The sequence below is a fragment of the Saccopteryx leptura genome, chromosome 7 (genome assembly GCF_036850995.1).
Source record: "Saccopteryx leptura isolate mSacLep1 chromosome 7, mSacLep1_pri_phased_curated, whole genome shotgun sequence".
Taxonomy (NCBI): domain Eukaryota; kingdom Metazoa; phylum Chordata; class Mammalia; order Chiroptera; family Emballonuridae; genus Saccopteryx; species Saccopteryx leptura.
This window is the reverse complement of record NC_089509.1, coordinates 32470452-32489947: the sequence shown is the minus strand read 5'-3', so window position 1 is coordinate 32489947 and position 19496 is coordinate 32470452. Positions and strand designations below refer to the sequence as shown.

General features: G+C 35.7%; 1 protein-coding gene across 5 annotated transcripts in view; it reads left to right on the top strand.

Annotated features, from left to right (window-relative positions):
- ORC4 (origin recognition complex subunit 4) overlaps positions 1-19496 on the top strand; it is a 78139-nt gene that overhangs the window by 21461 nt on the left and 37182 nt on the right. For 4 of the 5 annotated variants that reach the window (XM_066346289.1, XM_066346287.1, XM_066346286.1 and 1 more), the window contains exon 2: positions 15723-16050. In XM_066346289.1, the coding sequence (XP_066202386.1) occupies positions 15754-16050 (297 nt within the window). In that variant the 5' untranslated portion in view covers positions 15723-15753. Of the gene's footprint in view, positions 1-12199; positions 12302-15722; positions 16051-19496 lie in introns of those variants that run through there. The other variant, XM_066346288.1, reaches the window with a different exon arrangement.

The window sequence follows — 19496 nt, the reverse complement described above, 5'->3', positions numbered from 1 at the left end:
TCTGAGAATTCAGAGGATTTTCCAAGGATGAGGAGATTGAAAAAATCAACAAGGCTCTGGTTGAGATGGTAAACAATTTTAACCTGAGTCTAGAGATGACATTGAAGAGCTTCTAGATATGATTCCTGAGAAACTGACTAATGAGTTGTTGGAACTGGAACACAAAGCTAAGAAAGGCAAGATAAAGGCAAACTGCAGGAGAAGATAAAGAACACCCGAGAAAATTCAGTGCAGGGTTTAACGGAAGCATTCGCAGACCTCAACAAGTTTTTTAAAAGTTCGAAAATATGGATCCCAACACTGAAAGGTTTTCTTCAGTAGAGAGGAGTGTTCATGGTACCTTATCTGCTTATAAACAAACTGGTGATGAAACCAAGCAAACTAACTTGGACATGTTTTTGAAAAGAATGAGACCTCTACATGAAGAACCTCCCACAGTCCTTCAGGAAGTATTCCAAAAGAAAGAATTGTTATCATAGGTCATGACAGCTCCTTGTGTATTATTGCCCCTGAAGGCCTTCCAGTGAGCTAAGATGTGGAGGTGGAAGTGTTATTGATGATCCTGACCCTGTGCAGGCCTAAACTAAGGTGTGTGTGGTCTTGGTATTTAACAAAAAGGTTTAAAATTTTAAAAAATTAAAGATTTTAAATGTTTAAAGTAGAAGAAAGCTGATACAATAAAGAGGAAAAAATACTTTTGTACAACTGCAAAATGTTTGCTTAAGCTATTTTTAATTACAAGAGTTGAAAAGTAATATATATATATAATGTAAAAAGTTATAGTAAGCTGAGGTTAATATATTGAAGAAATAATTTTTAAATAAATTTAGCATAGCTTGAGTGTATAGTGTAAAGTCTATAGTAGTATACATTAATATTCTAGTTCTTCACATTCCCTCACTACTCACTCACTAGTTCACCCAGAGGAACTAACAGTCCGAAAGCTCCATTCATGGTAAGTGCCCTATATCAATGTGACAGTTTTTTCTCTTATAGGTATTCGTCTATATTTAGAAATGTTTAGATACATAACTTACCATTGTGTTACAATTGCCTACAGTTTTCAATATAGTAACATGCTCTACAGGTCTATTGCCTAGGAGCAGTAAGTACACTATACCATATAGCTTAGGTGTTCAGTAGGCTATATACTATTTAGATTTGTGTAAGTACACTGATGTTTATGCAACAACACTATTGCCTAACAATGCATTTCTCAGAACGTGTCATTAGGCAATACATGACTGTAACTACATTTACTGAAAGATGTGTATGTATATGTAGTTTCAAGCACTGCTTTTTTGCAGCATTGAAAACGCAGAAGTGAGAGAGCATTGCTTTTCTGAAGAATTGTATATCTTTGGTATGAATTATTTGGTCAATTTGAAATATTGGGCAATATAAAATACTTTTCCTTTTAATATCAGTGAACAAAATAGCATGTAATTATATTTATTAAACTAAATGTTATTAAACCTTTGAATCATGTGATCTGAGTGATTTCTTAAGTAAATTGTGCCCTACATTCACTGGGAGCAAATGAGAAGAAAAAATTTTATGAAATTGTTGGTAATTGCCAGTTATTCCACTGTAGACAAGTTTATCTAGAAATCACAAAAAGGTATAATTTTATTTGGAATTAAACTTCAGCTTTGGAAAGCTCAAGGAAACATCTCACCAGAGACTATGCCCCAACTTGACTTACTAAATCCATATAATTTTGTAAATAATATTTTCAACCTGATCCCTTTAGGAAATACTAACAATATATTTGCTTGCCTCTTAGAATTTATATCTATTTTGCCCCTTATTTCCCATGTCTTCAGCCTTTCTTTTAACTCATATCTTTATCTTACTACAAATATTTCTTAATTCTGGCTGGCTGAAAAAGAAATTAAATATATTTTTAACTCAGTGTTATTTCAAAAAATAGTAACAAAACATACAAACCATCCACAGATTTCTCTGAAAATACCTTTTGTTTTATATTACTTATCTAATCAAGAATATTTTTCTAATTGAAGTTAGAGTTCTAACTTCAAAAGGCAAAGTTCTAGCCTTTTGTCCATTCATATTCTGAAAAATGTCTACCGTAGAGTTAGACACTAGGTAAATATGTAGTAGTAGAATTTGTATTTCAACTTTTACCTAAATAAAATGGAGTCTGATAGTGGTATTATTTTCAATATTTCTTCAGTCATCATCAGAGAATAGTGTTAACACATTTTTAAATTTTATAAAAGTTCTTGTCGCAAAGTAATACTTTGCTGGATCTTTAGAATTTTGCCAGCCCCCCCCCCCCCAAGCTATTGAACTAAAAATTAGGTTCATTTGTATGTTTTTTTATTTTCCTTTTTCCTTCTCATTTACCAATTGTACAAAATATTGTTGGAATTGATAGTAAATTCCATCTCATGTAAATTTGTTTGCAAGCTGGAAAGTGGTGAATTTTTATATTTTTAACAAATGGATATAAAACTCATTCTTTATAGGACTATCTGTTAATAGATTAGAAAATCCTCTTTATGGGTGTTGAGTAAATTATGAGAATTTTTATAGGTAATACTTTATTTTTAGCCACAAAATCAGAAATGAAAACTTTTATAAAATGCTATGCCCTTAGCACAAGATTCTTTTGAAGAGCAGTTTCCTTCTTCTATCTCAAAGTGCTACTACATAAGGAATTTTTGGATTTTCTTTTCATTTACAAAGCAGTATACTTTTGGTGGGCAACCACAATTCATTGCAGGGAAGAGCTGCATTTATTGGAGCACCTGAATTATTTTGTTTTCATTTAAAACACTATAACAGTACCTTTAAGTTCAGCAAATCAACTGGATTTATTAATAAAGTTTTAAAATAGTTTCTATGCCTGTGAAGGTTATTTTGTACAATCTTGGCACCCATTGATCTGCAGGTTAGGAAGAACTATTTATTGTCTCTTTGACCTACTTGAACATCTTTGAAATAGGGCTCATTCTCACCTGTTTTCTCATGTAAAAATTTGCTTTGATATACAGTTTTATAGCTCCTGCTATCATTACTGAGGCTTCATCTAATTTTCCATTTTCCTTACATTGTCACTAAATGAGTCCATTCACTAGAAATAGAAGTATATTCCAATAAGGATTGCCAGAGGAAGTTACCTGAACTTATTTTGCGTTAATTGAAAGCAAACTAATGAAACTTGCCAAAAGATGCAAAGCTTCATTCAAAAGGCAGGTTATTTGTTATTCAAAATATTTCAGTAAAACTTAAAATTTTTATTCTACCTAATCTGTCTTTTTTTCTTTTTTTAGTTTTTAATTTATTGTGTTGATATGGTTTCACGTGTCCCACTCAATATAACACCCTCCACCTCCCCCCCCCCCCCGCATTATGCCCTCCATGCCCCATGCAAAGCCTCTTTCCATTACCATTTTATCCCCTTTGCTCCCCACTCCTTACCTCCATCCCCCCTTTTCTTCTGGGATTAGCTACCATATTGTCTTTATTATGTATATATGACTTAGCTAATTCCTTCATTTAATTGTTCCCATCCCTTCCCCCCTCCCTCTGACAGCTGTGCACTTGTTCCCTATGACCCAGTCTCTTGTTTCTGTTTCTTTCCTCAGTTTATTGTGTTTATTACATTCCACATATAAGTGAAATCATATGATTTTATTCTTCCTCTGCCTTGGCTTGTTCTCTTAGCATAATAAACTCCAGGTCCATCCATTCTGCCACCAAAGGTAAGATTTCCTTTTTCACAGCCATATAGTATTCCATTGTGTAAATGTACCATATCTTTTTTATCCACTTGTCTACTGCTGAACACTGGGGTTGTTCCCACATCTTGGCCATTGTAAACAAAGCTTCAGTGAAACATGCAGCTGGTTCAAACTTCTTTTGAACCAGTGTTTTGGGATTCTTAGGATATATTTCTGTAAGTGGTATAGCTGGGTCAAAATAGTTCCATATTTAATTTTTTGAGGAAATGCCATACTGTTTTCCACAGTTGCTGTATGACCCTCCATTCCCACCAGTACTGCGGTAGGGTTTCCTTTTCTCCACACCTCTCCAGAGCAGTTGTTGGTTATTTGTTAATGAAAGTTATTCTGGCAAGTGTGAGATGACATCTAATTATGGGTCCAATTAGCATATCTCTAATAATTATTGATGTTGAGCATTTTTTTCATATTCCTTTTAGCCATCTGTATGTCCTCTTTGGAGAAATACTACTTGGGTCCTTTGCCCATTTTTTAATTGGATTGTTTCCTTGCTTGGTGTTGAGTTTTAGAAGTTTTTTTTATAAACTTTGGTTATTAACCTCTTATCAACTGTATCAGCAAATTTGTTTTCCCATTGAGTAGATTGTCTTTTTATTTTAATGCTGTCTTTTGTTGTGCAAAACCCTGTTAGTTTGATGTAGTCCCATTTGTTTATTTTGTCCTTTATTTCACTTGCCTGCAGAGTTGTATTGGCAAAACATTGCTATGAGTGATGTCTGAGAGTCTGCTGCCTATGTTTTCCAAGATATTTATGGTTTCATGACTTACATTTTAAGTCTTTTATCCACTTTGAGTGTTTTTTGTTAATTGTGTAGGTTGGTAGTCTAGTTTCATTTTTTTTGCATGTACCTGTCCAGTTTTCCTAACTCCATTTTTTAAAGCGACTGTCTTTGCTCCATTATATACACTTGCTCCTTTGTCAAATATTAATTGACCAAAAAGGCATGGGTTTGTAGCTAGCTTCTCTGTCCTGTTCCATTGATTTGTATACCTGTGCATATGCCAGTACCAAACTGTTCTGATTACAGTGACCTTATAGTATAACTTCATTCATGAAGTGTGATACCTCCCACTTTGTTCTTCATTTTCAAGATTGCTGAGACTATTCAGGTTCTTTTTTGGTTCCACATAAATTTTTGGAATATTTTTTCTAGATCTGTGAAGTATGCCATTGGTATTTTAATAGGAATTGCATTGACTATAGATTGCTTTGGATAGCATGGCCATTTTAATGATGTTCGTTCTTCCTATCTGTGAACACAGAATATACTTCCACTTGTTTGTATCTTCTTTGATTTTTTTTTTTTTCAGTCTTAGATTTTCTAAGTACAAGCCTTTTACCTCCTTGGTTAAATTTACTTCTAGGCACTTTATTTTTTGTTGCAATAGTGAAGGGAATTGTTTCCTTAATTTCTCTTTCAGACAGTTTATTGTTGGTGTATAAAAATGCCACATGTATAAAAATGAATATTTGGTGTATACAAATGAATATTAATTTTATATTCTGCCACCTTGCCAAATTCATTTATGAGACCTAGTAGTTTTTTGACTGAGATTTTAGGGTTTTCTATGTATAGTATCTTGTCATCAGCAAATAATGACAGTTTTAATTCTTCTTTTCCAAGTTGGATGCCTTTTATTTTTTGTCTGATTTCTGTGGCTAGGACTTTTAAAACTATGTTGAATAAGAGTAGTAAACAGGGACACATCTGTCTTGTTCCTGATCTTAACGGATTGCTTTTTATTTTTGCCAATTGAGTATGATGTTGGCTGTGGGTTTGTCATAGACAGCCTTTATTATGTTGAGGTATGTTCCCTGTATTCCCACTTTGCTGAGAGTTTTGATCATGAATGGGTGCTGGGTTGTATCAAGTGATTTTTCTGTATCGATATAATCATGTAACTTTTATTCTACGTTTTGTTTATGTGATGAATCACATAGATTGATTTGTGAATATTGTGTCTGCCTTGCTTCCCCAGAATAAGTTCTACTTGGTTATGATGTATGATCTTTCTAATGTATTGCTGGATCTGGTCTGCTAAGATTTTTTGAGAATTATAGTATCTATTTTCATCAGAAATATTGGCTTATAGTTGTTGGGTTTTTTTGTAGTGTCTTTATCTGTTTTTAGAATGATGATAATGCTTGCCTCATAAAATGAGACTTGGAGCTGCTTTGGGGTGAAATGTTCTGAAGCTATCAGTTAAATCCAGTTGATCTAGGCCACTGTTTCTTTGTTAATTTCTGCCTGGAGGATCTGTACATTGATGTTAATAGGGTTTTAAAATCCCCTACTATTACAGTATTGCTTTCAATCTTGCCCTTAATGTCCATCAAAATCTTCTTTATATTTTTAGGTGTGCTCCTATATTGGGTGCTTAAATATTTACAATGGTTATATCCTCTTGTTGAATTACTTCCTTAATCATATAGTAACCTTCTTTATCCCTTACTATAAACTTTGTCTTAAAGGTTACTACTTTGCAGATATTGAAAAATGGTATTGGCAGAAAAATAGACATTCAGACCAATGGAACAGAATAGAAAGTCCAGAATAAAACCACATATATATGGTCAAATAATTTTTGATAAAGAGGCCAACAACACACAATGGAGAGAAGAAAGCCTCTCTAATAAATGGTGCTGGGAAAACTGGAAAGCCACATGCAAAAGAATGAAACTCGACTACAGTTTGTCCCCTTGTACTAAAATTAATTCAAAATGGATCAAAGACCTAAATATAAGACCTGAAACAATAAAGTATATAGAAGAAGACATAGGTTCTAAACTCATGGACCTTGGTTTTAAAGAGCATTTTATGAATTTGACTCCAAAGGGAAGTGAAGGCAAAAGTAAATGAATGGGACTACATCAGACTAAGAAGTTTTTGCTCAGCAAGAGAAACTGATAACAAAATAAACAGACAGCCAACTAAATGGGAAATGATATTTTCAAACAACATCTCAGATAAGGGCCTAATATCCAATATATACAAAGAACTCATAAAACTCAACAACAAACAAACAATCCAATAATAAAATGGGAAGAGGACATGGACAGACACTTCTCTCAGGAAGAAATACAATGGCCAACAGATATATGAAAAGATGCTCATCTTCATTAGTTATTAGAGAAATGCAAATCAAAACTGCAATGAGATACCACCTCACACCTGTTAGATTAGCTATTATTAACAAGACAGGTAATAGCAAATGTTGGAGAGGCTGTGGAGAAAAAGGAACCCTCATTCACTGTTGGTGGGAATGTAAAGTAGTACAACCATTATGGAAGAAAGTATGGTGGTTCCTCAAAAAACTGAAAATAGAACTACCTTATGACCCAGCAATCCCTCTACTGGGTATATACTCCAAAAACTCAGAAACATTGATACGTAAAGACACATGCAGCCCCATGTCCATTGCAGTATTGTTCACAGTGGCCAAGACATGGAAAAAACCAAAAGCCCTTCAATAGAAGACTGGATAAAGAAGATGTGGCACATATACACTATGGAATACTACTAAGCTATAAGAAATGATGACATCGGATTATTTACAACAAAATGGTGGGATTTTGATAACATTATACGAAGTGAAATAAGTAAATCAAAACAAGAACTGCATTATTCCATACGTAGGTGGGACATAAAAATGAGACTAAGAAACATTGATAAGAGAGTGGTGGTTATGGTGGGGGGAGGGAGGAAAAGGGGGAGGGGGGGCACAAAGAAAACTAGATAGAAGGTGATGGAGGACAATCTGACTTTGGGTGATGGGTATGCAACATAATTGATTGACAAGATAACCTGGACATGTTTTCTTTGAATATATGTACCCTGATTTATTGATGTCACCCTAGTAAAATTAATAAAAAAAATATGCCAAATATATTTTGTCACTGCTTATTAATTTCTTGCACCAAAGGAACTTAATTATGAAATGTTATCACATAACAATATTACCAAAGAATTTACATGGCAGTAGTATACAAAATTAGGTTTAATCCTGTTATAATATAGATGCCGTGTCCTGTTGCTAGTCAGTTATCTTAAGGTAAATTTGGTCAACAGACCAGATTTAAAAATATATATATTGTGTGATTTGAGGAACTCTCCTAGGAGTCTACTCACACTGGTTTTTCCTTCACAACTTAGTATTCTACTCTGAAAAGACAGTATAATAACCAGCCTAAGATGGAGACAATAAGTCAGTGCCAGGGCGCACTGGTGTGCCCTAGAAGATTTCCAGGTGCGCCCTATGGTGTCCAGAGAAATATGTGCCTGTTGGGGACCAAAAACCCCAGAGTTTTTGGAGTTTAGATTTTGGGGGGACAGAGGTGTGGGGAATTGGCTTTAAATAGACAGTCTGCCCAACCCCCCATCTCACTTGCCTAATCAGGTTGCAAAAGGCTGTTAAGCTGTGGTGCTGGATTGTTTACACTACTCCCCTCAAGGTCCCCCAACCACTGGAGGCAAGTTTATTTTATTCTTTGGTGTAAAGTTAAGATTTGCTAATGGCCTCACTTTGCCATAAATGAAGCAAGATGCCCTTTTGGGGCAGGCTTTATTCTTGCCAGCAGCAATTACAGGGCCCTCCTGACCCCATATTTTCTTAATTCCACACAGTTCCCAGTCAGGACCTGGAATTACTAGCTGCGCTGGTTCAGGGCATGTGCCCAGATATAAACATAAATATATTATAGTTACTCTATTATACCATTTCAATACAGAAATACCACTTTTTTTGTTAACACATCATTATTATACTTATTATTAACACATCATTATTTTTAGGTAAATACACCCAAATAAAATGGATAGATTGCTTAAGCGTGATATTTAAGAATTCAATTTTGGTAGTGAGTAAAGTTAAGTGTAAATAAGATAGGACTTGAAGGCTGACAGGCAGAATTTAATTTATAGCATTTCCCATCACTCAACACTGAACAATACGGTTGGATTAGAAACCTATTCATGGAAGTTTCAAGTGATTTGGGTTTAACAGTAACAGAAGAAGAACTGGCAGCTATATCTACTGATCCTGGACTGATTAAACATAAGAAATTGTTTCTTGAAGCCTTTTTATTTTTATAAAAGAAGAATATGTGGCAATATCTAAAAAGCTTTGAACATTTTACTACAATTTTCAACATCCTATTTATGTGAATTAGGATTTTCTACCCTCAATACAGTTAAGAGTAAAAAGAGGAATTCTTCAATGTATTGACAAGGAAATGAGAGTTTGCCTTTCAAATATATGCCCAAACATTGAAGAAATCGCTAGGACATCAGGCTCATGTTTCTCATAAACACAAGAATGAAAAAACACATTCGCTCCAGGACCTGCCGAATTTACTAAATCTTACTAAGAATGTATCTATATATATAAAAAAAGTTTTTTGTCGTTTTTTAATTTTTAACCCCTCTTTTTTAATGAATTCTAAAAAGCATAACTCAAAAATTATAACAAAAATGTTTTTTAATGTCAGAATAAATTTATATTTGTCGTATTTATTTTGTTTAATTACCGTAAAAGCACACTTGGACTTTATATTTTTTAATATTTGACTTAATTATTATACCATATTTCTCAGAAATTTGTAGATAGTGCACTACAATTATTTGTAGGACTTTAAATGTGCCCCGAGTTCAAAAAGTTTGAGAACTGCAATCAGTTGTGCATATTGAGTAGATTTTTATCATGCTGAAAGTGGGAAAACATTTGACATCTGGCTAAGTAGGGAGTTGTAATTTCGGACTGTTATTAGTGTCACTTCTTTTCTAGTTAACGTTTTTAGAAGTTAAGGGATTTCCCTATAATAATTTTTATTCTCTGTCAGAGTTATTCTAAAACATACTATGTAGAGATAGTGAAGTAGAGATAAAGGCTGTGAGTGAGAATTTGGAGCTAATGAAGGCACCATTAGAGAGAAGAGCTATATAACTGCTCATGAAATCTCAGGAGCAGTAAAGGACATGCTGCGTAATTCTCAGGAATTCATCAAGTATTGGAAAGCACTTGATGGATAATTATGATATATTAAGCCACCTCGTTTGTTAAGTGGAAACTACAAACATGTTGAGTCTTGTGCTTACTCATTTAGTCATCCTACTTTGTTTAACATTTTTTTTAAACTCTAAAATTCCAATATAGTTATGGCAAGTAGTGGTCAATGAATATAACATGCTTTCAGTTATAAAGGTGTAAATTCTAGGGATCATAGCGTTATGGAGAATGAAGATAGGTAGGTGACATTTTTATAATTCTTGTCATTTTTGTCCTTTGTCAATGCAGGATAAATTTATATCATCATTACCTTTCTCTGGAATTGGTATAATAAGAATCTGCTCTATCATATATGTGTACCCACCTTTATGTATGTTTCAGAACTAAGTGGAATGACCTAGGACAGTAGAAAAGTCAGAGTTACATTGCCACTCAGTTATTTGAGCCAATAATGTAGAGCAGAGGTTTCTAGATCTGGTTGTACAGTAGAGTCAATAAGGGAACATTCTCTAGATTACCAGACGTAGGACTGAAACCCAGAAATCATGTTTTAAAAGTTTCCTAAATGATTATGATGACATTTGGGAAACTAATGTAGATAAAGCAAATATTTAATGATTATTTATGTATGTTTCTAATTATATTTTAATGTTACCCTTTTCCCAAAATTTCATTAATGCCTGCAGATTTTTCTTTGCATTTTAAATATAAAAAGTGTAGTAATTTGTGAGTTTGTACTCTCGTTTTATGAAGAATGCTTTCATTGGACATACCACATTAAAGGTACCTTGCTAGGTGCACTGAAGAGATACAGGGAATGATAAATAGTAGAATCGCTTGCGGGAGATGAGGCCTGCTGCAATGCTTTATTCCATGCTGTACTTCAAGCAGTCCTGCAGTCTTCACTTCCCTGCTTCCTGTAGCCCCACAGCCCTATAGCCCCTACTGTCCCTTGGTCCCTATCTAGCAGTGCTGGCAAGGTAGATATAGTACTTAGGGACAGGAGCAGCATGGGGTCAACATTGTATCAATGCAGTGATGTCAGTTGCTCAGTCAGGCAGCCTAAAAAGGCGTGGCTGCCAAAAAAGTATGGTTGCCCTTGAAAGGCATGGGAACTAGAGCTGAGTCAGGCAACCCCAAAAGATGTGGGTGCTGTAGCTGAGGCAAGCAACCAAGAAAAACATGGGAGCTGGACTGCTTCTGCAGTTTATGTTGTTAACCGGAGTCCACATCCTGGATTTCACTATTAGGTCCCTGCAGGCCCTAAGGATGTTACAGTGTAAATAGAGAGATGAGAAAAATTACTAGAATTAAGGCAAATTTTAAAGTTGCTTATAGTTTTGGCTTTTTCGCTATTGAGAACTTCTAGATGAAAGTAAAATATTTGGGTAGCATAGCTAGAAAGTCTTTAAGTTTAGTTCTTTAGGTCTGGACATTTAAGAACATCTAGAAGAAAGACCATTACTGAGAAACTAACCTATTGTTTATATATGTGTGTATGTGTGAATATTCAGTGAATAATATACTTGACTTGGCTGTTGTATGAATGAATATATTGGCTTGGATAGTTTTATATGTATTATATACATAGGTAAATTTTCATTGTTAATTTTTAGTTATCTTGTTGAGAGCTTTTGATGTATCTAAAGTTTTTTGGTTTGTTTTTTAAACTAGTCACTACCATATTTGTATTGTGAATCATGTGGTCTGGTGGTAATTTATAGAGAAGAGGTCATATAATTCAGTCAAATTTCTCACATAAGTACATGAAATAAAGGGAGGTAATTCAGTTGGTTAAGTATTAACCAAGATTAGCACTTTGCTTGAGATCATACCATTTATTGCTCTTTACAGAATTGTGGTGCTTTACCTGGATTTTCAATGCAGTCATCTTACTCTGAACAGTGTTTCCTTAATCTATGAAATAGGTGGAAATGTTTTTTAGTTCCTGTAATACCGTGAAGTAGCTAATATATCTCTAAAAAAATAAGGTATATTGCAAAAGCTTAACCCTACTTTTAAATATTTAGTCCTCATTGTTTAGGGGACAATTCAGGATTTGAACTCAATGTTCTGTCATTTCAGATGTCAACTTGTAGACCTTTTTCAGGTTCTCAGAGAAATAGTCATCTTCTTAATTTGAGTTCTCTCCTTAGCACTCTTTCCATTCTAATGGGCAGAATGTCTTATTCTTCTTAATTTAATCCTTTGTAAGTCTTTGGGTAGTTGGTAGTTGGGATCCTAACTTTACTTGTCTTCCTAATTGTTTTCTAATTTCACTTTAATTTGACATTATCTTCATTTCTATGCTTCTGTGGTTAAATGTGTTCATTTTTTTTTTAAGGGTACGTTTTTGTTTTTTGTTTTATTTTTTATTCATTTTAGAAAAGAGAGAGAGAGAGAGAGAAGGGGGGAGGAGCAGGAAGCATCAACTCCCATATGTGCCTTGACCAGGCAAGCCCAGGGTTTCGAACTGGCGACCTCAGCATTTCCAGGTCGACGCTTTATCCACTGCGCCACCACAGGTCAGGCCAAATGTGTTCATTTTTTGATGCTTATATACATGAAATTGTTTTTTTAATTTTTCATTGTTAACGTAGCTAAATGCAATTGATTTTTGTATATTAATCTTGTATCTTGCAATCTTGCTGAACTCATTTATTCTAATAGTTTTTTACTTTATTCTTTAGGATTTTCTATATATAAGATCGTATCATTTGCAAATAGAAATAGTTTTACTTTTTCTTTTCAATCTAGATGCCCTTCATTTCTTACCTAATTGTGCTGGCTAGAACCTTAAGTATAATAAGGTGAATAAAGGTGGCAAGAGCAGACATTCTTGTTTTATTCTTATATTGGGGAAATACATTCAGCCTTTAACCATAGAAAATATATTATCAATAGTTGTAGGTTTTTATAGATATCCTTTATAACATTGAGGAAATTCCCTTGTATTCCTAGAATGTGGAGTGTTTTTAATATAAGTACATCCTGTACTTAAGTGCTAAGCCAAATCTCTCTTAAGGAATCTAGTAGGGAATGGACATGGTATTTCTACCCTGGCATTTTTATTTATCTGGCTTGATCAGAACTACATGATTTTGAAATTAAAATTAAATGGTATTAGCATCCCTTTATAAGTTCTTTATTTTAATATTTCATTTATTAATTTTAGGGAGGGGAGAGAGAGAGAGAGAGAGACAGACAGACAAAGGGAGAAGAGTAAGAAACATCAATTCCCATATGTGCCTTGACCTGGCAAGCCCAGAGTTTTGAACTGGCGACCTCAGAGTTCCATGTCAATGCTTTATCCACTGCGCCACCACAAGTCAGGCATTGAAGGGGAATGTTTTAACTCTGTTCAAAAAAATTGTTTTTAACATTTGGGATTTACATATCTTCACAAAATACACAGATTTACTGTACATCATCATTAATTTCTATAGTTGTATGCACCCATGTAACCTCTACCTCAGATCACTTTAGGATTTTTCAACCTGCGACTGTTTATTACTGCTTCACATCACTTTACTCCAGTTTTATAATTTTATACATACTTGTTTCCCCTCTCATAGACTTTAATAAAGAAAGGAAAGGACTGAGGTTTATCTTTTGATTTCTAGTGATGTTATGTAAACAAAGAATAAACATTATGGTTAATTGACTCTATGTATGCTCATTTAAGTGTTTTACAGGTATCAGCTATTATCTATCCAATATACCCTACATTGAATAGAAATAGTTGCCTTATTATTTTTTTTGGTATTTTTTAAATTTAATTTATTGTGTTTACATAGATTCTAGTGTAGCCCAGAATGCATTCCCCTCAACATCTCCCTTGCCCCCTTTCCGACATCATCCTCCGTCCTTCCCTTCAGGTGTATCTCATCCTATCAACCCCTTTCCCTCTGTCCTCTTTCCTTCTGGATCCTTTAATCCCAACTCTATCTCTGTTCCGCTCCTCAGTTCCTATTGTTCGTTGGGCTCCTCAGATGAGTGAGGTCATATGATATTTTTCTTTTTCTGCCTGGCTTATTTCACTTAACATAATCGTTTCCAGGTTCATCCATGTTATTGCAAAAGGTAAGATTTCCTTCTTTTTCAACACCCCATAGTATTCCACTGCTTTTTAATCCACTCGTCCACTGACGGACACTTGGGCTGTTTCTAGATCTTTCTATTGTGAACAATACTGCCTTAAACATGAGAGTGCATTTCTTTTTTTTCTTTTTTGAATCAGTGATATGGTGTTCTTGGGATATATTCCTAAAAGTGGGATAGCTGGGTCAAAAGGCAGTTCCATTTTTTATTTTTTGAGGAATCTCCATACTGTTTTCCACAGTGGCTGCACGAGTCTGCATTCCCACCAGCAGTGCAAGAGGGTTCCCTTTTCTCCACATACTTGCCAGGACTTACTATGTGTTGTTTTGTTAATGAGCGCCATTCTGACTGGTGTGGAAAGGAAACCTCAGTCCTTTCCTTTCTTTATTAAAACCACATATCTCATTGTGGTTTTAATTTGCATTTCTCTAATGATTAGTGATGTTGAGCATTTTTTCATCTGCCTATGGCCGTCTGTATGTCCTCTTTGGAGAAGTATCTATTCATTTCTTTTGCCCATTTTTTGATTGGATTATCTTCCTGGTGTAGAGTTTTGCAAGTTCTTTATAAATTTTGGTTATTAACCCCTTATCAGACGTATTGTTGAATATGTTCTCCCATTGTATAGTTTGTCTTTTTATTCTGTTCTTACTCTCTTTAGCTGTACAAAAGCTTTTTAGTTTGATATAGTCCCATTTGTTTATCCTGTCTTTTATTTCACTTGCCCATGGAGATAAATCAGCAAATATATTGCTGTGAGTGATGTCGGAGACCTTACTGCCTATATTTTCTTCTAAGATGCTTATGGATGGTTTCATGACTTACATTTAGGTCTTTTATCCATTTTGAGTTTATTTTTGTGAATGATGTAAGTTGGTGGTCTAGAATTTTTGTGCAGGTAGCTGTCCAATTCTGCCAACATCATTTGTTAAAGAGACTTGTCTTTAGTCCATTCTATGCTCTTACCTCGTTTTTCAAAATCTTAAATCTCAGAAAGTTCTTCACCGATTGCTTTGAATACACGTTTTATATACCTATTATATAGATGTCACACCTGTGACATGTAAAAACATGCTTTTTTGAAAAACAGCATCATCTGTTGGAAATAAAAGCTACACATGCTATACTAAATATTTTACAATTCCATTTCAGTGTTTCCAATTGCATCGTTAAATTGAATTTTTTTTCTTTTTTTTTTTTTGTATTTTTCTTAAGTTGGAAATGGGGAGGCAGTCAAGCAATCCTGCATGCGCCCGACCGTGATCCACCTGGCATGCCCACCAGGGGGCGATGCTCTGTCCATCTGGGGTGTCACTCTGCTGCAATCAGAGCCATTCTAGCGCCTGAGGCAGAGGCCACGGAGCCATCCTCAGCACCTGGGCTTCAGGAGGGGAAGAGAGAGACAGACGAAGTAGAGGGGGAGGGGCGGAGAAGCAGATGGGCGCTTCTCCTGTGTGCCCTGGCCGGGAATCAAACCCGGGACTCCTACTCGCCAGGCCGACGCTGTACCACTGAGCCAACCGGCCAGGGCCTCAAATTGAATTTTCATAGATTTCTTTTTTTTTTTTTTCTTCTTTCATAGATTTCAATTTATTTTCATTTTGATTTAATTATTTCATGTGATACTGTGTTGGAATTGAGCTGTGTCATTTACCATATCGTTCATTTTGTGAGTATAGTTTGGCCGTAGAATTGAGCTGTGTTGATTGATCTGCATTTGTATTGAAATATTTTGTTAGTATTTTTTTGTTTGTTTTTTTTTTGTTTTTTAGTTCATGTTGTTTCCTTTTTTAATGTTTTGCAATTTTATATGTTTTTGTTATAACTTTAATTCTTCTTTTTCAGTGCAATTGATCTGCTTTAGTTCATCCAAATAATGCCTCGTAGAAGATCAAACTTAGGTTATCGTACTCGCGGAGCGGAAGCAGTGCGACGAGTAATTGCAAATCAAACTGAGGAAGAACGGGCATCAGCGAACGAGCGAAACAGACAAAGAATGGCTCAGACACGGGCTGAGGAAACAGCAGAGCGACGTGCAGCCAGACTTGAGGATGCGCGGTTAAGAGCACAGCGATCGCGTTCTGCAGCTGCAGATCTGCTTCGTTCTCAACAGAATGAACGTGACAGGCTGAGAGTAACCCACAAGCATTATGAAATTAAACATATTAGAAATGTATGCTTTCTCTTTTCTTTCTTTTCCATTTAACCAGACTGAGCCACAGCAACTCGTGGCCGGGTACAGCTAGTTGTCCATAAAGGTGTGGGTTTATTTCTTGGTTCTCTGTTCTGTTCCATTGATCTATATGCCTGTTCTTATGCCAGTACCAGGCTGTTTTGAGTACAATGGCTTTGTAGTATAGCTTGATATCAGGAAGTGTGATACCTCCCACTTTATTCTTATTTTTCAAGATTGCTGAGGTTATTCGATTTCTTTTTTGGTTCCATATAAATGTTTGGAATATGTGTTCTTTATCATTGAAGTCTGTCATTGGTGTTTTAATTGGTATTGCATTGAATTTATAAATTGCTTTGGGTAATATAGACCTTTTTTTTTTACAGAGACAGAGAGAGTCAGAGGGAAAGATAGGGACAGACAGACAGGAACAGAGAGAGATGAGAAGCATCAATCATTAGTTTTTTGTTGCGACACCTTAGTTGTTCATTGATTGTTTTTTCTCATATGTGCCTTGATAGTGAGGCTACAGCAGACTGAGTAACCCCTTGCTCGAGCCAGCGACTTTGGGCCCAAGATGGTGAGCTTTGCTCAAACCAGATGAGCCTGCACTCAAGCTGGCGACCTCGGGGTCTCGAACCTGGGTCCTCCACATCCCAGTCTGATGTTCTATCCACTGCACCACCGCCTGGTCAGGCTAGTAATATAGACATTTTAATGATGTTTATTCCTATCCATGAACACGATATATGCTTCAATTGTTTGTATCTTTCTTTATTTGTTTTATCAAAGTTTTATAATTTTCTGGGTACTAGTCTTTAATCTCCTTGGTTAAATTTACTCCTAGATACTTTATTTTTTTGTTGTTGCAATAGTGAAGGGGATTGATTCCTTAATTTCTCTTTCTGATGGTTCTTTGTTGGTTTATAAAAATGCCTCTGATTTATGTGTATTAATTTTATATTCTGACACTTTGCTGAATTCATTTATCAGGTCCAGTAGGTTTTTGATTGAGACTTTAGGGTTTTCTATATACAGTATCATATTATCTGCAAATAATGATAGTTTTACTTCTTATTTTTCAATATGAATGCCTTTTATTTCTTCTTGTCTGATTGCTATGGGTAGGCCTTCCAGTACTATGTTGAATAAGAGTGGTGAGAGGGGATATGTCTGGCTTGTTCCTGATCTTAAGGGGATTGCTTTTAATTTTTGCCCATTAAGTATGATGTTGGCTGTGGTTTTGTCTTAGATGGCCTTTATCATGTTGAGGTATTTTTTCTGTATTCCCACTTTGCTGAGAGTTTAGATTATAAATGGGTGCTGGATTCTATCAAATGTTTTTTCTGCATCAGTGGTTTTTCTCCTTTTTGTTTATGTGATGAATCACATTGATTGATTTACAAATACTGTACCATCTTTGCCTCCCCAGAATAAATCCCACTTGATCATGATGTATGATTTTTTTCACGTATTGCTAGATTCGGTTTGCTAATATTTTATTGCAGATTTTAGCATCTAAATTCATCAGGGATATTGGCCTATAATTTTCATTCTTTGTGTTGTCTTTGCCTGATTTTGGAATCAGAATTATGCTCACCTCATAAAACGAGCTTGGAAGTCTTCCTTTCTCTTGAATATTTTGAAATAGCTTGAGAAGGATAGGAGTTAGTTCTTCTTTGAATATTTGGTGGAATTCATCTGGCCCAGGGCTTTTGTTTTTTGGGAGTTTTTTTTTTGTATTTTTCTGAAGCTGGAAATGGGGAGAGACAGTCAGACAGACTCCCGCATACGCCCGACCGGGATCCACCTGGCATGCCTTCCAGAGGCGATGCTTTGCCCACCAGGGGGCGATGCTCTGCCGCTCCAGGGGGGTCGCTCTGCCGCGACCAGAGCCACTCTAGCGCCTGGGGCAGAGGCCAAGGAGCCATCCCCAGCGCCCGGGCCATCTTTGCTCCAATGGAGCCTTGGCTGCGGGAGGGGAAGAGAGAGACAGAGAGGAAGGAGGGGAGGGTGGAGAAGCAAATGGACGCTTCTCCTATGTGCCCTGGCCAGGAATTGAACCCGGGTCCCCCACGCGCCGGGCCGACACTCTACCACTGAGCCAACCGGCCAGGGCCTTTTTTGGAGTTTTTTGATAACTTTCTCTCTTATTTGTTGTAATCGGGATATTTAGGTTTTCTGATTCTTCCAGATTGATTTTTTTTTTTTTTAATAATTTTATTTTTTTAATGGGGTGACATCAGTAAATCAGGATACATATATTCAAAGATAACAAGTCCAAGTTATCTTGTCGTTCAATTATGTTGCATACCCACCACCCAAAGTCAGATTGTCCTCTGTCACCTTCTATCTTGTTGTCTTTGTGCCCCTCCCCACCCCCTATCCCTCTCCCATTCCCCCCTCCCCCCCGTAACCACCACACTTTTATCAATGTCTCTTAGTTTCACTATTATGTCCCACCTACGTATGGAATAATACAGTTCCTGTTTTTTTCTGATTTACTTATTTCGCTTCGTATCATGTTATCAAGATCCCACAATTTTGCTATAAATGTACCGATGTCATCATTTCTTATGGCTGAGTAGTATTCCATAGTGTATATGTGCCACATCTTCTTTATCCAGTCATCTATTGATGGGCTTTTTGGTTTTTTCCATGTCCTGGCCACTGTGAACAATGCTGCAATAAACATGGGGCTGCATGTGTCTTTACGTATCAATGTTTCTGAGTTTTGGGGATATATACCCAGTAGAGGGATTGCTGGGTCATAAGGTAGTTCTATTTTCAGTTTTTTGAGGAACCACCATACTTTCTTCCATAATGGTTGTACTACTTTACATTCCCACCAACAGTGTATGAGGGTTCCTTTTTCTCCACAGCCTCTCCAACATTTGCTATTACCTGACTTGCTAATAACAGCTAATCGAACAGGTGTGAGGTGGTATCTCATTGCCGTTTTGATTTGCATTTCTCTAATAGCTAAGGAAGATGAGCATCTTTTCATATATCTGTTGGCCATTTGTATTTCTTCCTGGGAGAAGTGTCTATTCATATCCTCTTCCCATTTTTTTATTGGATTGTTTGTTTGTTTGTTGTTGAGTTTTATGAGTTCTTTGTATATTTTGGATATTAGGCCCTTATCTGAGCTGTTGTTTGAAAAAATCATTTCCCATTTAGTTGGCTTTCTGTTTATTTTGTTATCAGTTTCTCTTGCTGAGCAAAAACTTCTTAGTCTGATGTAGTCCCATTCATTAATTTTTGCCTTCACTTCTCTTGCCCTTGGAGTCAAATTCATAAAATGCTCTTTAAAACCCAGGTCCCTGAGTTGAGTACCTATGTCTTCTTCTATGTACTTAATTGTTTCAGGTCTTATGTTTAGATCTTTGATCCATTTTGAGTTAATTTTTGTACAGGGGGAGAGACTGTAGTCCAGTTTCAGTCTT